At 44.5% G+C, this 21,891-nt stretch overlaps 1 protein-coding gene across 1 annotated transcript; it reads right to left on the bottom strand.

Moving 5' to 3' along the window:
• Positions 1-9,413: 9,413 nt before the first annotated feature.
• LOC142766835 (uncharacterized) lies at positions 9,414-14,975 on the bottom strand. The gene is made up of 3 exons (XM_075868060.1): positions 14,664-14,975; positions 13,564-13,873; positions 9,414-9,827 (listed from the first exon to the last, which is right to left on the bottom strand). The coding sequence occupies exons 1-3, from the start codon at positions 14,948-14,950 to the stop codon at positions 9,516-9,518; spliced, it is 909 nt and encodes a 302-aa protein (XP_075724175.1). The 5' UTR covers positions 14,951-14,975; the 3' UTR covers positions 9,414-9,515.
• Between the last annotated feature and the right edge of the window lie 6,916 nt (positions 14,976-21,891).

A 21,891-nucleotide genomic window follows, 5' to 3' on the forward strand; every position in this document is an offset into this window, starting at 1 on the left:
TGTCAAGTTCGTCTAGGTCCAGGGATTTTGTCCCGATGCGTGTTTTGCGCCGCATCACATCCTGCTGGGAAGTAATTAGCCGCTTACTTCAAAAACCCTTGCACACTGCTGTGAAGAAATATAGCGGACGAAACCACACCACACCATTTCATAGGGCTTAGATTGCGGGCGTATCATGTCGCGAAACGGAAGCGGAAATCAATCGCATCTGTCGGCATGCCTTGACATCATCAGATATTACTATTTGAATACTGCTAAGCCGCTGTAGTTCTGGGCAAGCGCTGGATTGTTCCTGAATTTTTTATCGTTGCGTGCCAAAACACTTCGTTTTATCTCTGAATTATCGCGAAAACACGTTGATCAGCTTCTATGCCAGAGATAGAACGTCATTTTGCTTATGCGCCCGCACGCAAGTTTACGATTTAGAATGTTCTAGTTTAAACACTGGCAAATAAAAAATATATAACATTATATTCCAGTTCATTTATTTGACCCCAAGGGTCCAAGAGCGGGCATTACATAAAGGTGGGAGGAATACAATACAGAGTACAACAATTGAAAACTAAATGAAAAAACATGCATGTAAAAAAGGGAAAAAATGCAGTAGCAAGCAAACATAATGCAAACAAAACGTAAAAAAGAAAACATAGTTCAGAAATGCAAGGTTGAGTAGAGTAAAATAAGCAATTTATGAATATATGTCAGAATATGATCTACCAAAATGTATACATATAATAAATGCAAACTTGAAATCCAACAAATCGGCCAGTACGGCAAAACTGCTCACTTAGGTAAGATAGTGGGGCCGAATGAAAACCAGTCAACTCATTATTATTTGTAATTGTGCGTGGAAGGACATTGAACTCATTAATTTATAAAACCAAAGGAGAGTGTAGTCATCACATACGCTACTCAACGTTACGAGACAGTGATGGGCAGTCGTTTCTGCGTGGATTGTCGATGTTCTATAACTTCACACAGAAATACTAGGAAATTTGTACATATTTACTGGCCTGGCGAAACTTGGTCCACACCAACAATTGCTAAAGTGGCTGATATGGTACAGCACAATAAAGAGGTCCTTCTGGAATTCTTAAAAAAATGCGCCTTAACAATTCACCCTTCTTGCGCACTGCTTCCGGACACTCCAGAAGCTGAGATAATGTTGAAGAGTTTCAACTGCGTAGCAGTCTTTAAGATGCACTCGACCGCTCATAACGTTTTCTCTAATGGATTGGCAACGCTGCATCAGATTGTCCCCCAACACATCCCTCAGCGAGAGCTGCAGTGATTCGACGTTGACGGCAACCTTCAACAGAGCCTTCAGATCGTCAAGCGTGAGCCCCGCCATGCTGAGGGCGAAGAAAGACAGTTAACCACCCGCAGTGTAGCCGAATGCTTGAAGCCAAAAACATCTCGATTTCGTGGCCTCTGGATGATCCGGCTGCTCGCGGCAAGTAGCTTCAGCATCTTGCCGGCGTTCTCAAAAAAAATTCGCTATCCACCAAAGAGAGCCACTGATGTCGAGACTTCCAAGGCACCCTTCTTTCCGAGAAGCCAGTTCGGTCAGTAGAGCTGCACACTCAGCGCTTAGAAGGAAGCCCGTGAGTCGAAGCTGCCTGAGCTCACTTCGAAGGACGAGTGGTCTCGCGATATGCTTGATGTCCACGAACGTTCTTTCGGGATCTGTATTGATGCCTTGCACGCTGAGTTAGGTCAGCCTCATGTTACAGGCTAGAAAGAGACAGAATATGGTCACTCTATTCTGCATGTACGATCGCAAGATGCTGACGTGTAGGGAAGGATCTTCAACGGTATTGTTGTAGTGCAGCTCGCCCGTCAGCAGCGTCGCCTCTTCCTCGTCTAAAACGATGCCGGGCATCGAGAGTGGAGAGACGCGTCATGTCCTCGAGGAGTGTACATGTGGCGTCTATCAGACTCTGTGGTACTGCGCCATGGCCGAGGATGATCATCTCTCGCAGTTGGTTCATCGTGGATATGGCTACAAAGAGTTTTTCTCGAATGCTCCTTTGTGGAGAAAGGGGGTGATTAGTGACTAAACAAGCTTGTCAGTGAAAAAGTATAGCATATGAAGTATAAATTCACTAGGAAGAACACCTGACGCTTTTCGAGACACTGTACACTGCCATCAATCTAATCAAGCAGCCATGGTGTTCCGTACAATTTCATGCACTAAATGTTATTAAAGGAACCTCTAAACAAATCTAGAAGTTATCGCGGAAAAAATTGCTGACCTAATCTTTCATGACTATCTCCCGCAACAATTTTCGAGTGTGTGAAGTACAGGCTTCGAGTACAAGTGCTTCATGGTTGTTTGAACAAAATTGCGCCTGTGAACAACGCGACCAAGACAATCTCTACTCACTGCTATCCGAGGACGCCATCACTATCCGCACTCCGGCATGAGAGAAACACCAAACGAGTCCCCATTTCTCGCGCGCTTACGCTATAGTTATTCCAGTCAGCCGCTTTTTTGGTATCGCATTCCGCATAGCTGCAGCACTGCTCTACGTCAGGCCGGTAAACCTATGCTCGTTCCATCATTTACGAACCCCAGCACTATATTGCCGTAAGCGACGGTTATAAGCTACAGCGTAGACGAAGAACGCATGCACCTGGAAGAACACGCCTATACGAGGCGGATAAGGGTCACGGACTTTGCAAGCATGCATACCACGCTGAATGAGTCATTGGCCCTGACATGAAATTGTGTTGTAAACAATGGTTCTGCGAGGAAAGTGGACTCAATCAGGACAGCTCTTTTTCTTAAGGTTTTTAAATAAAAGGCCAACTTTTGCAATTTTCAACCATGCTAGAGTGATCGTGGTTTTATGTTCGTGAGACGCCCTTGTCACGTACCCGATAGTTGAAATGCTGGTCAAATTTGAAAATAATTTTCAATGACCGAAAACCGCTATACCGAAACCCAACCAAGTGTGGTTTCGGCTTTGCGGTATAGACGTATGGTGTAGTACTTTGCCAGAACCACAAATTCTGCAAGCTGTGCCAGTCCTGCCAGCGCGGAGTACGAAAATCGCGAAAGCCGTGAACAGCAGGCGCTCGGAACATAGGTCCTCTCGCCAAGATTGCCGCATGATGTCTTTGACTGATCGTGTCCCATGCGCAAGCTCCTTGGAGCTGTCAATGACAGCTACGATTTGGAAGCATTTAAATGACAGAGAGCTTCGTCACTCCTTTCCAATGAAGCAGAAGAGATTTTCGTATTTGCTTGCATGGTATGCGGATAACGCATCCAGAGGGCACTACTTGTCCAGGCAGTCTAAGTTTGTGCCTGCGGTGTTTGGACAAAACGTTTACGATGTTATGGTGAATATATGGCGAGTCATGTGCGGCACACAACACAACACCACTTGCCACCGTTCTCATGCTCACCCACACGTAAAAGGAAATCACACGCGCAGGCAGTGCCCACCAAACACCCACAATCCATAACAGACAAGCAGTGTAGTCACTTCCAGTGACTACACTGGCAGTGACTACACTGGCACACCAGTGTAGTCACTTCCGTCGGTTGCAAAAAAAAACGTCACACTAAAAATGTTGTCATTATTTGGGCAAGCGAGATGATGGTTTGGATGCACGCTATAGAAGTCGTTTGAAATGAATCTGCGAAACTTTCAAGTCTTCAATTTGGCATGAATGACACAAACGTGCAAATGAACATACCCAGTGAATGCCACTGGGATCTATCGACCTCACAAAATCACCGGAGTTGGTCTTTAGGTACAAGTGTTCTCGACCAAATGTCGCCGATGGCTAAACATATGCCCTCTTCGTGCACATCCAAAAGTTACAAGCGTCGGCTATATCTCACTTAAGCAGCGCGTGCCACTGCGATGCGGCAAGCGCTGCTGTGAGGCGGCGGCGGAAGCTCGCACATGTACAGGAGCTCGATAATGTAGTGTTGACCCACCTCGCTCCTGTTGTGGTGGTCACTGGAAGTATTTTCTGTAAGTGCACTATTGACAGGAACAGTGGGTGGTTTTCATTGCTACTAATGAAACAGCTTCTTCTATGGCGAACCTCACCGCCTTCACTGCAAAAAGTGGCGTACTGCATTTTTCAGGCTGTAAGCTTCGTTTATTTTTTCTAAAGCCCAGGGTACTGAGATTGTCAACGTGCATTTGTTCAGTGCGTGTGCTAACTTCAAGAGCAGTGCCCAGAAATAGGCACGAAGATGTGCTCAAAACGTGATCGGTCTTCGTGCCTTGCCGCAGAAAGAAACCCACTTCGCGCGAACGCGGCCAGCACACGCAACCATAGCAGATGACGTGGTTCAATGCTAATGACGCAGGGCGTCTACACCTGCGTTTACACACTACTTCATCGTGATGCCATATGTCCTGACATTTCTCCTAAGTTTGAAAGAACATGTACATCTTGACCATGCGCGACTTTCTTTTGATCTCTATTGTTAGCTCCTCTGACAACGCCCACGTTTTATACGTTTGTCCCGGCGCCATGGGCTGCACAGTCACCCGGAAAAACGCATTGGACATTTATCGACTAAATAAACATCTGCAACGCTGGTAACTCACTGACGAACCCGTATCTACTCACATGTTTCTACTCACAGGTAGTCGCACAACAGACTGCCGACAGTCAGCATTCGTACGCTCGCGTTTTTATCAAGCGTCGAGATGACGAACTCCCGGCACTCGGCGAACCCACTACCTTCGATAAGGGCGTCGTTGAAATGTAGACTCTCGACGCATCTGTGCTTCACCAGAAGTACGTGAAACAGAATCCGCGCTTTGTGGATTCACGCTCGCTGCCTGCGGCCACTCTAGTCCCTGTAGAAGACTCGAACCAGAGAAAGCTTTCACGGACATTGGAGTTCTGATAGCTGCAGGCCGACATGCCACAAGACGTTATTCCAACGGGACAGGTGACCGAAGACGTGACAGATTGATGTTGAAACGCTGTGACGGTGTTCGCCAGCGCCACTTTCCGTGCTGCAAGGAATATTCAAACCTGCAATTCGTCGGTCGAGTTCTTCGAAACGCTTTTCTTCCAAGCCATTCTGTATCCTGGCATTCATGACGCCATGGGATGGATCGCAGGCAATTATTGAAGACAGGGCTCTTCGCTACTCTAGAAAACGACGTCCGAGGAAGGATTCAGGCCACAGCTGCAGCTTCGCGAAAGGTGACCTAATAAAGTTGTAGTCAGCACCTTATCGTCTCCGACAGAAGGCGGATATTTAAACCGATTATCATGACCACGAGTCCAACTGAAATAACGCCGACGTGCCTACACACCAGACACGTGATATGCATTCTTAATATTGACAAGATTGATTGATTGATATGTGGGGTTTAACGTTCTAAAACGACCATATGATTATGAAAGACACCGCAGTGGAGAGCTTCGGAAATTTCGACCACCTGGGGCTCTTTAACGTGGACCCGAATCTGAGCACACGGGCCTACAACGTTTCCGCCTCCATCGAAAATGCAGCCGTCGCCGCCGGAATTTGATCCCGTGACCTGCGGGTTAGCAGCTGAGTACCTTAGCCACTAGACCACCGCGGTGGGGCAATATTGCCAAGAATTTGGCGCATAAGAAGTGCACAAGTTTGAAGTATACATTACCCATTAGAAATGCTAGCCTAGCGTTGCAAAAGTAGCGCAGTTGAATTCTTTGGCTTGAGCCTTGCATCTATAAATAATACCAATCCCCATGAAATAAACGTATAAACCTACGCATGCATTAGTTGCGGAATAAATGATTCAACCATTTGACCATAGGGAAACCGAGCTCAAGTTTGGGCTTGACGCTGGCGTGATTAGCCTGAGTCAGTTGGGAAACAGGCCGCCGGTGAAGGCGGTTACTCGCCGAATTCGCAGCAGTGGTCGTCAGAACACGTGCACGCATGTGCTTATTATTCGGTACAAAGCATTGTTGGTCAGCAATACTTCTATTGCGACGCACCACAACTGAAATTGGACCGTTTAGCGCGTGCGTGGAAGCAATGTCAGCGTTGGGCGGTAAAAGGAGCACCATGGGCAATCCCAGTTACGATAAGAGTAGTGGCGCTTCTCAACGTGGCTTTAAAAGCCTATACGTCTTTCACCATGACATCTTTGCACTTTTTGGTAAAGTAGATAATCTTCGCAAGGGTGTACAATACTCATGTGCAATTCGATAAGTTTACCGCAAAATTACGTCTTGATGCCACAAGCGGACCGTATACTGAAGGAAAGCGTGAAATACTTCATCACCAGCCATTCTTCTGCGTTTTGCCCTCATGAAATTGTTCCCGCCGTGGTATATGAAAATAAACCCACGACCTCGGGCTAGGCAGTGCATATGCTATTCTCTTATCTATCATAATAGGTGATGCATGAGTTCCTTGATGAAGACGAACGTCAGCACTGCGACCAGCTTTAAGCTTTGTATGCTCTGGTGCAAGTCAAGGGTTGTGTGCACACAGTAGGTATTCTCCTGGTGTGCAACCAATGACGGTTTTGCGAACGGCGCCTCTATGACATCATATCGGAAAATCACGCGCTTTCACTTGCTATGTAGGCCCAGCGCTGTGCTTAAACCAGCACCGAGGTAAAATTCAACAAAGAAACAACTTGGTTGGTTATCTTGCGTATGGTGGCTATCGGCGCTGTTCAACACCCGTAGATTTCTGTTTCTGCCGTTCATTCTTGAATTTGAAGCACAGCCGTTTGTTTCCTAGAACGGTGGCCGTTTGTTTCCGTGGTGAGGTCCTCGCAATGGTGAAGTACTGCTTTGTGCCTCAGGGTACTTCCTTCACCCGTGAAAGGCCTGCTAGCTTTCGAAGCTACTTCAAGGACCAGAAGCTCAAGCGGATAGTAAAGCTCAGACCGACGATTTAATCGGCCTCATGCAGCAAGCCCTTCGCTGACAGTGATTTTTGCTATACCCATCGTATGCGCCACTCTTCGGTAAGCTTGTAGCAATGCTTAAGTGCCTTGCCAGTTGATAAGCTATTGTACACCGGCTATGAGCATACTGGCTATGAGCATAGGTGAACTACACTACGTGCGGTGACGTCCCAGTGCCTGCCGAGAAGACCCCTAGACAGGGAGGCGATGACGCGGTCTCCGAATCATCCGCTGGTAAGCGCGCCTCATGAGTGCAGCTGAACGGCGTACGTAGTTAATACATACTTTACTCATGAAGACAACCGTGTGCCTAATCATAAATATATAAGTGAAACCTGATGCCGCTTGTGTGGAAGCGTGGCCGGGTCAGTGGGAGTGCCCGGCACAGTACAGACACGGTAACGTCACGACCCTTTCGTCGGAACTTCATGAGGCTCTGCGGAGCCCCACTCTTGACGACCGAACCGGGGCGACCCAGCACGTCCGTGAGGCAGCGTCGAGGCAAGCCTTTGACGTCCCCTCATGGGAGGCCTAGGCCCGACCACCTAAACCTGCTGGTTTCTCATAATAAAGTTTATTCCTCCTCCGGCTGCCGCTTGCATTTTCTCAAACGGTTTTCTCCTGAGGCGCAGTGCACAGACCTTTAAAAAGTGGAGCTCAACAATGTTTAATCTATGCCCCGTTCGTGAAGAGAAACACCATCCCACTTGCAATAATTTGGCATGTTAGCCCTTGTGGCCTTGTGGGCAGTATATTTAATCTGCAAAAACCATTTCCTATATTCTCATACTATGTTGTATTAACATGACCTATTTCAAGATATTCTCCTTACTGAACCAACATTACTTGGACCAACCACAGTGACATGCATTCGCCAGGATATGCGAAAAAATGGCATTTACTCCTTCCTTAGCCACACCAGCATCTGTCCCTACATGTGGCGCCACATCACGAGTGGTCACTGAACTAAAGTGGACCGACAATTCTGGCTTGCGCGGAGAATATATCTCCCACCACTTCCTCAACTCAGTGAAGCCACAAATGTAGCCTGGCGCCGCTTACAAAACGTTATCGGATCCCAACCCACACGTACTCTATCAAATCGACCCTGACATGTACCCCTCACTTACATGTAGGCTAGGGAACCCTGATCTAGCTACACTATCCTAGTGCATGTGAGTGCCAGAGAAACACATTCAAAACAGATGTCTTTATTAATTGCAGTAGAGATGGGTGAGAGACGATGCTGCCCACACCAGATCGGGGGTCCAAGAGGCCGTGGTGGCCCGCGCAAGGACCGGGGCGTAAGCCAATGGGATCCTCGACTAGGGAATATATCCATTTATCAATAGATGCAATAAAGTTTTTCATCCATCTATCTTTTAGGAGCGCGTGTTTACCCTCAATTTGGGCTGGCATAGCATTTGATTTGTCCACTACAGGAATTCTTCATTGATTTCTATAGTGATGTATGAACGTTAGGGGGTCTGTAGATAGCGCCGATAGCTGACACTGAAAAACCCGAGCTCAAATTACATCGTTTTAACGATCATGTTGTTTCGTAGCAGAAAATAGTGAAAACAATTTTTATAACGATTGCAACCATGCCCTTCTTGTGCAGCGATCCATGTGAACCATCTCATGGGAATGTTGTATGATGTCTTTGTCAGCAATGTTATCTTGACGACAAGTCTTGATGAGGGTAGAAACGAGTAGTTCATGTGCAAAAACCCCTTTGTTTCGTGCCTCTTCTTATATTTCGGATATTCACAATAGCACAGAAAGCCCATTATTGGGCGTGCTGCACTTTGGGGTTCGCGGCACTGTACAATCTCAATCGCTGCGTAGCAAACGGTATTCTCATTGCTATATTTATACCAACAGAAGTATTTCCCATTAAATTTATTTCATCGCGAAAAACATAGCTTTATCACCATTATCTCTCTGCGTTTCTGCGCTATCCCAAAGCTTTATTCAAAACATTTGCAACTTGCTCACAGGCGAGATATCCTGTGAGCAGGCTCATAGGTAGAAATTTCGTAGGGGTGGCGGAGGGGCGTCCATTGAAGGCTTAGGAAAATTCGTAATTTCACAATTTATTCTCACACCCCGTCCATAAGAATCCGATAGTCTCAGAGGATGGAGGGGGGAATGCTTCTTCCCATCCTCTGAGACTTTCGCCCAATCCTCAGAAACATTAAGTATTTCGACTAAATGTCCCATCCTCCGAAATGCTAAACGCAGCATTTGTTGGTTTCCTATAGTTAAGAATCTTACCCTTGTCCCTTTCATTGAGTAATTTGGTTATAGCCGCTCAGCATTTGTTTTCGGAAGATCCCCGAAGCTGAGGCTGCTTGTAGAGCTCAGGCTCTGTTTGTTTTTTCAAAACCCGAGTATCTGACCCTGCAAGCAGTTTTTGAGACCTACTGATGCTTTTCACATAACGCTGCTTTCAAGGTTTGATGCCATCGTTAATGTTTGTGATAAAGCGAACCAGCTGACAAACTCGTATTCCAAGATAGCTTTCTCGTGGCTTTATGCAAGTGAAGTGAACATTTTTTGCTAGAAGTAAAAGCTGCTAGAGCAGCGGGTATTGTTCAGAAAACACGAATCTCAGAGTCTGAGGTAGTGCGGGCTGTTCTCCGGCGCGGCCATCATCTGTTTCCAGAGCGACATCATGGACACGTTGAGATCCGGCTGGTACGTGAAGAAAATCACGGCGCCGATAGTGTACAGCATGGTCATCGTTTCGTTCACGGCGATGTAGCTGGCGATGTCCCTGACTTCCAGGTCACCCGTGACCATGTAACCCTCCTGCTCGCTGGCGTTCTTTGCGAGAGCCTCGATGCCCTTCTTCTTGGTCATGAGCACGGACGATGGTCGACAGCCGGCCGTGCTCCAACCTGACCCATGACAGTGAATCACCTGTGGTCAATAGGTGGAGTGGTCAGTCGAAGCTATCGCTGAAGACTCACTTACAACCGAAACTCAGTCATGCACGTGAATTGGTGACTGTCGACAAAAAAATGATTGGTGTCAAAAAAAATTACACACAACTCTTACTCTCCTTTTTGCGTTGTCGCACATAAAATAGGCTTATATCCTGTCGCAGTATGTGCTATTGGTTCAGAAATTCGACACTGTAGTTGAGCAGCAAGTGACTGAGACAAAGGAGACAATTGGTGACCATGCGCGCTTCGACTGACTTGGTCGCTTTACCTGTGCCCACCCTACATCTAGGCACATTAAAGCATGCCATGTACCCCTAGCTTTATGGTTAATTTCAAAAAATACCTGACATTTTACTTTTGTTTCCATGATGCTGCATGATCTAACCTAATGTTAGTCAACGAACGATTACGTTGCAACGGCGAATAGGTAAGGTTAAGGCACCTTTAGTCAGCATCAACTGCCATTCGCAACAGAAACCAGCTCTTCCAAGCATGGAACAAACGAACAAACCTCACGTAGATCTCCAGCATCATTATCATCTTGACTGTGCCCACTGCAGAGAGATGACATCTCTGATGTTCCGCCAGTCGGCAAAGTCTTATACCTGCCGTGGCCACGCTATACCCGCAAATATTTGCCCTGCCGCGGTGGTCTAGTGGCTAAGGTACTCGGCTGTTGACCCGCAGGTCGTGGGATCAAATCCCGGCTGCGGCGGCTGCATTTCTTATGGAGGCGGAAATGTTGTAGGCCTATGTGCTCAGATTTGAGTGCTCGTTAGAGAACCCCAGGTGGTCTAAATTTCCGGAGCCCTCCACTACGGCGTCTCTCATAATCATATGGTAGTTTTGGGACGTTAAACCCCACATATCAATCAATCAACCCGCAAATCTTTCAATGACCTTCAGCAGTACGCTTTCCGAACAGGGACGTGCTCTGTGTAAAGGCCGTAAAAATTACAGCATACTACGCTACCCGTGCAACATTAATTCGTCATTACTGCGAAAGCTGTAATGACATCACAACAAGGCGTATATTTGTGCACCATAGCCGTCCACCGCCGCCACCGGTGTTTGTAACAACGTTTTCACGAAACGTAGTAAGAAATAACCATCTAAGTAAAATGTTAGCAAGGACAGAATGGGAATCAAAGCCAGGTCATCTGCATCGCTGCCCACGGCTGTACCACTGAGCTTCACCGGTGCTCGAAAGTCCGTTGCAAACCGACACTATGCAGACTTCGTGCCGGGTAAAGCTTAGGTGAATCGGAGTAGAGCATTTGAAAACAGTAATGTAACAACCAGGCGTCACAGAATGCGTATTGTGTAACGAATGGGTCATTGATTGCTCCAAGCTATGGCGAATGCCCTACATCACCGTCAGTAACAGCATCAGCAAAGTGCACATAAGAACTTCAAACTGTTCGGCTGTAACGTGCCGAAACCACCAAATGGTTATGAGAGATGCCGTAATGGAAGTATTCAGACATTTCGACAACCAGGGGTTCGTTAACGTTTACCAAAATGTAAGTGCATGGGCCTGAAGCATTTTCGTCTTCGTAGGAAATGCGGTCATCGTGGCTGAGATACGATCTCGCGACCTGTGTGTCAGCAGCCGTACGCCTCAGCCACCAGAACGAGGAGTGTTGCACATACGAGCCTAACAGTATGCAGCGGGTACCACGTTTTCCCGAAGAATGAAGAACAATGGCATAACGAACTCTTCCCCACTATATAGCAATTATGACTGAGGGCGTAGCGGGTACCCTGCAAGCAAGTTTCCAGTATTTGACCTGGCCGCTCTTCTAGCTTTTCCTGTGAGTGTGTTGCGCGTTCCACGCAGGTCTGGTGTCTTTTCTTCAGCAGAAAGTTTTCGTCATCTGGCTTTCTGCTGATCTGTCAGTCGCATGATTCAGCCAAGACACCTTCTCTTCGCGCAGCCATATTTTCGGCTTGCTGCGTTGATACTTGTGAACATTGTCAACCGAAAATCAAATATTACGCATATTTTATTACACCGTATGAATGCTAAAGCAAAATCGGGAGCTCAAAGACGGAAACACGAATTGATGATAAGTAAAAAGAACGGGTAAAGCGACTTACATGGCCTAGCTGTTTTTTTTTCTATGGAAAGACATATTTGTCCAAAATTGCTTGTTATTCTTGGCACTTTTTTCGATTTAAATTAAGTGATGATGACGACGTCTCCATTTGGTGGCTCATGTGTCTGTGCCATGCCTTCCATTTTTTTTCTTTTATATCCCCTTTTCTCCGCCATGCAGTAACTGAACCCCATTGCACCTTTTTTTTTCGAAGTGCGTGAGATGTATACATATATATGCTTTCTAGTTGTTTTAATGGTGCTAGTCTTTTTTCCGATATTTCAGCGCAGATATTTTGGTCTGTCCGTCTGTCTGACAAAATTCAGGCAAAAATTTAAGCACTTTGTCAACGCTCAGCCATCTTCATCTGGTGGCTCCGTTCATACTTGCGAACAATGCCGAAAATCAAAACAAACAATACGCATACGTGAGGCACAACAGCAATGTATAATGTTAGTTGGTGTGTTTTCTATAGAAATTGCATAGATGTGTAATTCTAAATGACACAGTGTTTATAATGCTGAACTGACAATGCGAGGCTTTACACAAGAACGCGGATGTTTCCTACGCTTCACTTAGCCACATACCAGTGGCTCTGTGTTCTACGCAAGCGTTCATTTGCCGACATTATATCCAGGTGGCGTTGATATCTCACGCAGTGCCTCAAGAAAGAAGACTATGATCTCTCGACGATATTTGCGGCCATGCGTAGAGGTACGCAGCAAATTATTTCTTTTTAGATAGGTATGAATGATGCTTTGTTGCTAACCGGACATTTTTTGACATTTTAGGCATTCTTATAATTGTCCTCATGTGTATTTATTGTATTATGTGACCTTTGCTTTTTTGCTGTTTTTTACATCACTCGATCGCTCAAGTATCATGCCTTCACAATTGTTTCATTTTTTCTTAAAGACTGCTATTGCTCTACTTCTTGTTAAAACCTTTTTGTATTGGACCCTTAACTAGCCGCTTATGGTATGCGTCCAAATATTTCTGTACACATTTTTATATTAGATTGCAATAAAATTCTTCCTTTTGATTTGATTTGATTTGACTACAAACAGCAACACGTGCCACCTCCTACCGAAAGGTTAACCAGTGTGGTGTGTCTGAGGCACTTTCTGCTGTTCGTTGTACTTGTCCTTTCTACTAGTGTTGTCATTCATTGGCAGATTTAAAGTACTTCCGGTAGCACCTTTGATGCTTCATGCGGAGCCAGTATGTTCCATTGGCAGATTCGGAGAAGCTCCGTGGCGAAACGCACTACACGTAGCAACTTCTACTCCGCGAAAAGCGGTGGATTTCACCGGAAGTAAAGCGGGCCATGCACTGGAACGGTGCCAACTGCGGGTGGGCCGATAGGACGCTGGTCTTTGCTAGCGTAACATCACTATGCTCAGCGGGCTTCTCATGCAAGAAGAGAGACGCATGCAAAGCTTGCATTCTGATCCTGCCCTTAGCTGCAGCGGGAGCTCTCGTGTTTCTTTAGTTGATTTCCTTGAGTTGCCCTCTGCTGGAGTAGAGTTCCCCGGCAAAGAACTCGTCGGTCACTCAGAGTCTGCCAATGAATGACAACATATGATGAATTCGGCCATATCTGCGCCTAACCTGTGGTTGGTGATCCATGTGGAGAACTCTGTAGTTGGGCAGGTAGAAAGGGTGCGGCAGCACTGCGTCAGGCATGTACACCATCAGGTCCACATTAGGGCACTGCTCCAGGATCCACGGCACGAAAGCCAGAAAAGTGGGCGGTGCCTTCGAGGATCCCGGCAATGGAGGGGCGGCCGTCGCATAGCGGCCTTCCGGGACGACGATGTCGCGAGAGTTCTGGCACTCTTTCTTTAGCGAAGGTGGAATGTTGGTAGTGTTTTGACCCAGCATCCGAAATACGGTGAGCCATTGCAGTGGACGAGCGAAGCTGCGATGCAGGAAAGAAAAATTACGTGCGAAAACATGGTTAACCTCTACGTTAAAGAAATTGGTCTAACACAACACTACATCACGTCTTCATAGGAGTACTTGAGTGTTTACTATACTTTAAAGATGCACAGTAACTATTTGGGTCTGGGAGGTAGAGCAACGTTTGAAGTAGATTTCCCACGTTAACACTTTGTCAAACTTCTCCGGCTGACTAACCTCTGTGGTCATAGATAAACTGTTGTGGTAGCTCAAGTACCTCATTCCTCTACGCAGCATATAGTGAATCCAGCATGAAGAAGGCACCAACACACGCCTAATGAGCACCGGTACTCCTAACAGGCACTGACGCTCTCATCTACAGCGTCATCTTTTTATAGCGTGATGTGTCCACTGGTGGCCGACCAAGTGTCGTGGGTTTGTCTTCTCTGGCTACTCCAACCTGCATCCTAAATTCTGGTTTTAGGGGTGAAGGTGCTTCGGCTGTGGTTCATTCCGCCCTCTGTAGTAGTTGTACCACTAATAGTTGTAGTAGTAGTAGTAGTAGTTTGCTTCTCATATACCAAATATGGCTGTCCCTAAACTTCTCAGGTAATGCAGGCTTGTGATTTGCTTACGCGACGTCAAGCAACATAGGGTGAGACAATATGCAATGCATCGCAGTTAAAAAACAAGAAAGAGTGGGCCAAAAAAAGCCCTGCGTTAGTACCCGCTTTCGCTTTCTTCTTTGCGCTGTAGCCCTACTCGTGTTGCTTGCACATATCATCCACCAAGTTCTAATTTCGGCTCACCTGCGTTTCCCGTAGGCCCGTCTCGCGAACGTACGCTCCGCCACATTTTCGAGCTTGGTGTCGACGATGAACAGCACCTTGACGAGTTCCTCGTATCGGCACGTCTCGAGCACGGACAGGGCCTCACAGTAGTCGTCCCTGAAGAGAAAGTGGTTGTGCAGGGTGCGTCGAGTGCGGAGTGCGAACAGGCGCATGTCCACCCAGTAGGTCCACACCAGGGAGACCACAAGGACCACGAGGAAGGCCCCCGTTCGGAATGAGGGACATGGAAGCAGCGACGGCGACATGGCGGTAGCGACGTGGCTGGTTGCTTTCTCGACAATGATGATGATTGTGAATATTATGAAGGCTCTTTCTGCAACGTGGCTGATACACACACTAGTGATGATGATGATGATGATGATGATGATGATGATGATGATGATAATCCTTGATACTCTGGCGCACACCCACAAAGGGGGATCGGCCAAGAATCGGGCGGCAGGATCTTAGCTAAAAGGCTTATAGTTTTTCAAATACAACGTAAGTTTGGGCTGAAAAAAATATATATAGAAAGAAAAGCCGAAAATCGAAAAAGGAGTATATCTGAGCAGGGAGCGATGCAGGCTATCAGATGCGATTTGAGACAGAGGTAATGGTGGGTCTAAAATAATATATATATATATAAATATATATATATATATATATATATATATATATATATATATATATATATATATATATATATATATATATATATATATATATATATATATATATATATATATATATATATATATATATATATATATATATATATATATATATATATATATATACTCGTGGCACTTAGGCAGCTTCCACGAGCTAGAAGTAGAAGTGTAGGAAGAGTTGAAGTGAACCCAGTTGTATGGTCATCTCAAAATCAGAAATATGAAAATCTCTCAAAGTAACTTTTCTAGTTTCTCTCTTTTTCTCTCTTTATCTGTAGTGTTTCTCATATTAGTTGTATTTCAATATACATTCATTCTTATACGTAGTTTATTGCTCACAGAAAATGTACTCTACGCTTTCTTCGCCAATCCCCCTGAGTGTGTGTGAGCCTAAATTTAAGAACAAACGAAAAAGCGAAAATGCATTGCCGGGGAGAATTATTTGATACGGTGTGCAATTTCATTTGAACCACTAAACGAATTTCATCATAATTTCCACATAATTGAATACTTGAACAAAAAAAAAACTAAGGAAGTAAATTCAGAATGTTGTGAAACATGAGACATATATTCCAATGTAATCGGGTTAGGTAAAGTAAGCTGTCCGTTGGTTAAAAAAATTGAATGTTTTACGTATAATTGTCATTTTCATTTCCATTCTTTATTTTTGGTTTTAAATTTCATAGCTTACCAAAAATAACATTTAACAGTCTCTACGTTGCATTCTTGGACAATCCCCCAAAGTGGGCACGTGCCATAATAGCAAAACAAAGTAAATCACGTGACTTACGTCATCCTTTTCTACGTGTTCATGCAAAACATAATGTTGCTTTAATTGAAGAGTGCTTTCCTATTCTATATAATGTGGAAGTAAACAAAAAATATCGTGTTCGTTTTTTGCTGTTAGAAGCAAACGTCTACTCGAACAATAAATATTATTCGTTACTTATCCACCTATCAAATTTCCTGGTCAACCATACAAAAGAAATCACAACCATCATTGTTATCACAGTCACCTTTGTCAAGGCTGACGTTAGGTTTAAGACGTAAATCACACCGCTCCTCTTGAAAACAGTGTTTTGCTTTAGAAGCTTACCTACAATTTCAACGGGTGAGTACGTTTTTAGCTTCGTGTTGCTGCATTGATTTGTAAATAAGAAAATGGAAGAGTAATTCACAAATAGTGATATTTGTTGTCATGTTAGGCCTAATTGGCCCTCAAAGGAGCTTGAATTTCTCCAAACATAAGACCGCAGTTAGAATAGATCTTTCTTACGATTACTCGTGCTAGTCGCGCGGCTTCGAGAAATTCGCAGGCAATCGAATTCTATCTTCTTCGCAAAGCTGTGCTATTTCTTCCGAATTCGTTCTGCAAGCAGCCTGGGCTAAGCCTAGCTTTCCATCATGGTTTTTCAATACCCCCTTAATCGCGGCAGCACAAGCACTTTCTATATGTCTGGTAGATTTTAGCTCCATGCACCAGGCACCGTCACAAACTGGAACTCTCACTTGTGTGGAATCTTTAGAGCATTCTGGTTCACTCCAGCCGATATTGTTAGGAAAAAAATAATGTCACTCTACGCGAAATGCGTAAATAAAACAAGATAAACATATTCTACGGCTATTTCGTGGTTAACGTGAGATAAATACGTGGCGGAAAGTTACAGAGTCAATCACCGACGGGGATGAAGAGGTCGATACAAGACTGGCGCGGACCAGGAAGAGCTGACCAGCGCTCTATAATATTCAGTGCTCCCTCCATGTCATCCCCTCCTTCCTTGTCTGCGTGTTACCCGCCAGCTTGTCCGAGAGTTTATAGGGATCGACGGTGAACCCGAAGGTCGCGATGTGGAACCCTGGCCGTTGAACGGCCCCAGTTTCGATGGAGGTGAAAATGCCTCATCCTTTTTACTTATATTTCGGTTCGGGGTTAATTGCTTCAGGCACTGCGAATTTCCGTAGCCATGCACAGCGGCGTTACTCATATTCTTATTGTGCTTTTGTGACGCAGAATTCTCGAAATATACTATTTTAGCGTCTATACTATCCGCGCAGTGTTTTCTCACTATGTATGATCATCAGCTCGTCTAAATTGTGTTAGTGCCGAAAGAATTGTGTTAGTGCCAAGTACGATTATACTTTAAACTACGTCATTCTCCGACGACAGCCATCTGTTAGTCAGCGCCAATACTATTCAATGTAAGTAAGTGCTTGTAGTGCGTGTGAGTACGGCAGGCTTCACAATGTAGGCTTTAAACCAACAAATATTTTCGGCATTCTTTTTTCCATTGCGGAAACATCACATAGAAACGAGCAAATGCTTGTCACAGCGACACATTTATTTGGAACTATGTACACTCTTTACAACTTTGATGTGCAGTAAAACAAAGATGTACGTGGCGGAAGAAAGCGGCGTCAACTTGGCGCTGTCATCAGGCGACCAATCGGGCACCTCTGAAGGTATGACATTGCCATGAACCTATATATATATATATATTTTTAGAGGTCTTGCAAGTTAAACCCGATGGCTTGTGCTGTGTGTTTGGACAACCTGTTCAATGGCAATTTATTCGCGAGATCTAGATACCACATACTGTAAAGCACGCCCTTAACGACGACTGTGGTCTTAGGTGTTTTTATTATACGCTTTAGCATAATCTTTACATGGTGAGCACACACCTTATTCCGGACGCATGTAGGTAATAGTTTCTTTTCAAAGAATATTGTTGCGATATCTGAGTCTACCTTCTTAGGCTTTCAGGCATTGAATGCCACAACAGTGACCAATGCATTAACCGATTTCGATAAATTTATTTAATTTGCTATTATTTGCTCTAGGCTGTGCTAAGCCGTTGACTTGGTTTACGTAGCAAAATTATATAGATGCACTTCTGTATGGAGCAATATCCTAAAACAAAGAATAAATGCATAACACAACCGCTCCCCAAACCGTCGCGGAATCGAATACCACGCTGACAGCCGCAATGCGATTGAGCATAACTCTAGAGACTTCGGTGCTCAGATTTAGGTGCGCTTAAAAAACACAATGTGACAAAACACTGCAGGAACTCTCCACTACACCGTGTTTCACTATCATATGGTGGGTTTGAAACGCAAGTCCGCCATAGTACTAATTCCCGTGTAACCTCATTCTTTTTGGATGTACAAGTTTTTTTTTCACCTGCAATATTGTGTCATGCTTATGTCCTTAGCAGTAGGAGTACTCAAGACAGTGGTCTTTCGTGTCGTGAACCCAGATAGTCTTTAAGGTTATTAGGACTGAAGAAGCGAGTAAAAATGTTCACACCCACAGCCACGTGGTTTTCAGCTTCTCCTGTCTCTGCATGAATGAGAATTAAAAACAAAGATCGAGAAAAAAAAGCAAGTGAAAAGAAAGATAACTTATCTTAGAGTTGCTTGCTTCCAAGTCAGACTGACGAGCGTACAATTCTCAACTTAACATGGCATAGAGAGCATAAATGTTTAGGGTTTGAGGCATAAGGAAAGAGGCCGCTTTTTTTTTCAAATGTCTTGTTTGTTTTGGTCATATAAATGCATACTTTATTGTCCATAATTTTGCTGCACATTATTTCGGACTACCCGGCTGTTTTTTTCCCCAAAAATAAACTAGCGATAACGTTAGATCATCCATCAACTATACGAAACGGAAACTGAAAGTGCCAGGATTGTGGGAATTCCATCATTATCTCGATACCCTGTAATTTCTTGGTGATTTAGAAATCATATCAACTGCGAACACGTAGTACATGTAATGCTATGAAACACTGTCAACATTTTACTTTAGTCATAACAGTCATGAACTTCTCAGCATAAAGACACGTAACGTATAGTAGATCACGCTGATAGGAGACGTTAGCGTACCTGTAAACCACAAAGCTCACCTTGTTCAACGTTGTTTATCATTTTAATAACAACAACAGAAGCACATTTCATATTTTTAACCTAATCGGGATTGAGGCTGAACGTTACACTGCAAAAGGCTGCCTCACAAATGATCAGGTGGCTTCTTAATGGCAAGATATGTAAAAAATGTCTATACATGAGGTTCTCGACAAATGGCATTTTCTTCTTCAGCGCAGCAGCTGTGCCTTGAAAAACGTGGTACCATTGAGCAGAAGACTGGTCAACTAGAAACTTCCTGTACGAACGCTTTTTAATTTGTTGAAGCCTTTCTCTCGAACTCAAGAGTCGAACGGAAATGTGGCCTGTCGGTGAATCATGCGAGTGTGAATGAAACAGACATGTATACGTAAAAGCGAGAGGTTGTTAAGCTGCGTTAGGTTACGTTAGGTTAGGTTAGTGACACGTCTCGCGGGACTCTAGTGGAAAAGACCGCAGTGCGGTAGCGGAAACGTATTGCACGAAGTTTTTATGGCGCTACAGCATTCACTTTGACTTCACCTGCCTTGTTTGCATTTCCTGATTGTCAGGTAATCTTTGACACGCCTCACCTTTCTTTCCTTGCAGAAAGTAAAGCGAGTGCAGCGTAAGTGTTCAGACCTCGATGCAAGAGACTTGAAAAAAAAAAAAAAAACTTCAAAACTGGGTGCCGCGGGAGTTGTTGTTTTGACATGTGATGTTTCACCATTGAATTCCGCAACCAGCGAAGACTATACTGCGCAACTTTTAGTTCATGTGGCACCCCGTGTCAAACTGTTCAAAAAAACTCAATAGTCTTTCTATTGTCAATAGAAAGTCAATAGTCTTTCTTGCATTACTCGAGCGCCGACATTTCCATCTGTATGTCTGTAACACGATTGAGACGCCTGGTCAAAGCAAGGAGGAGTTTTAAAAAATGCTGGAGTGGTAATGATTGCCCAGGAGTGAAGGCGTGCCTATGGCAAGATGGCGGCTGCGGCAGCCATCTTACTTGGGGCATATCACCTTAAGCAATTAAAATCGGAGCGTTTGCCTCGCACGCCCAACACGTTTAGTGTGGAAACTTTTTCTGGTCACATAGTGCTCCAAGTGCGTCTTAGTGTTACTGATTTTCCTTAGTAAGCCTCTAATTAGAGGCAAAGTGCTTCGGAGATTCAGTCACCCATACTCGTTTCCGTGTGTTATTTCATCGGGAAGAAATCTCTTTTCGTATATAAGTAACGTAGCATTTACATGTTTCCGCCATCTTCCCTGGGGCAGAAGCTGGCTTCACTTCTGCCGCAAAGGCTTCGTGGGAGCTTCCACTCCAGCAATTTTCTTTATTCTTTCTTGGGTCAAAGTTTAAACAATTGCTCAATGCCCAGCCATCTTGAGCTGGTGGCTGCGTTCACTCTCGTGAACATTGTCGATCAAAGGGCAAATAATGTGCATATATGAAGTACAACATCAGTACCTAAGTATTAGATGTAATGTGTTTGTTTACTAGAAAATACATAAATACATAATTTGAGGACCCTAGTGTTTCCTACGCTGCGCTGAAATTGAGATGCCATGCGCAAAAAAGGGTCTGCCGATGATATGGTGCGGCCACTTGGCACTGACTCCGAGTTCTACCCAAGCTTATGCCTCCCGAAGGCACTGCCAAATGGTTTGCAAATTTTTGTAAATCTTCTCAAGGTTAAAACTATTCCTTAACTTCTGCTTAATTTCGAGCAACAAACTCATTTTCACATACATACTTACCAAGTTTCAATCACCAGACATCAGCACCCTACGTGCTCAAGAAAGGAGGGTTTCTGTCATGCCATGCAGGGTCTTCAGAAGACGTTTCACAGCAGTGAAAATTGGTACCTACAAGAAAACCTTAACGAACAACGACAAGCAGGGAATGTCGATTCCCTCATTTATTGAAAAGTGCCAAATTAGGTAGAAGAGCTTATCTTTGGGGCAAGATGGCGAGTTGGGCCAGTTGGATTACGTTCATAAATGAAAATTTTGCTTATGCGCACTATAAAGAAACTGACGGACAGGAGAGGCTGACAAGGACAACGCTTTCTTTGTCAGCCTCTTCTCTCCGTCTGCCTTTTAGTGCGCTTTAACAAAGTTGTCAATTATCTTTGGGGGCCTGGCCACTATGATGGTTTGCGCACAAAATCGCTTTTTTGGATCGTTTTTCAGGAATGGCAGCCGCAGTTCAATAATTGCAATTACCCTAAGTTGAGCTGATAAAAAGTGTTAATTTCAGGCTATGTTTTTTTTTGTTTGGCACAACAACAATAATAACTGACAGACAATAATGTCAGAAAACGTGTATACAGGGCGTCTCTTATACTTTGCCAACGATTGTTGTCTGTTATTTGCTAATAGTTCAACGCTGGGCTTCTTATTTTGTCCTACAAACAATATAAACTGACTCGCTATGTGTTCCCGTATAGACTGTGGGATCTGTTATACTTATGAGGACACTGCTTGTCTCGACGTACAAAGCAAGGCAATTCCGGAAAGGAGATGTAATACAACTTTAAACTTTCCTATTATTTCTTTCATGGTAAATGCAGAGTTCATTGTGTCCTGTTTAAGTTCAAGAAATCAATATGGTAGTGACTGATTGAATACAGGAATTTCATGTTGTGTGT

The sequence above is a fragment of the Rhipicephalus microplus genome, chromosome 7 (assembly GCF_043290135.1).
Source record: "Rhipicephalus microplus isolate Deutch F79 chromosome 7, USDA_Rmic, whole genome shotgun sequence".
Lineage (NCBI taxonomy): Eukaryota > Metazoa > Arthropoda > Arachnida > Ixodida > Ixodidae > Rhipicephalus > Rhipicephalus microplus.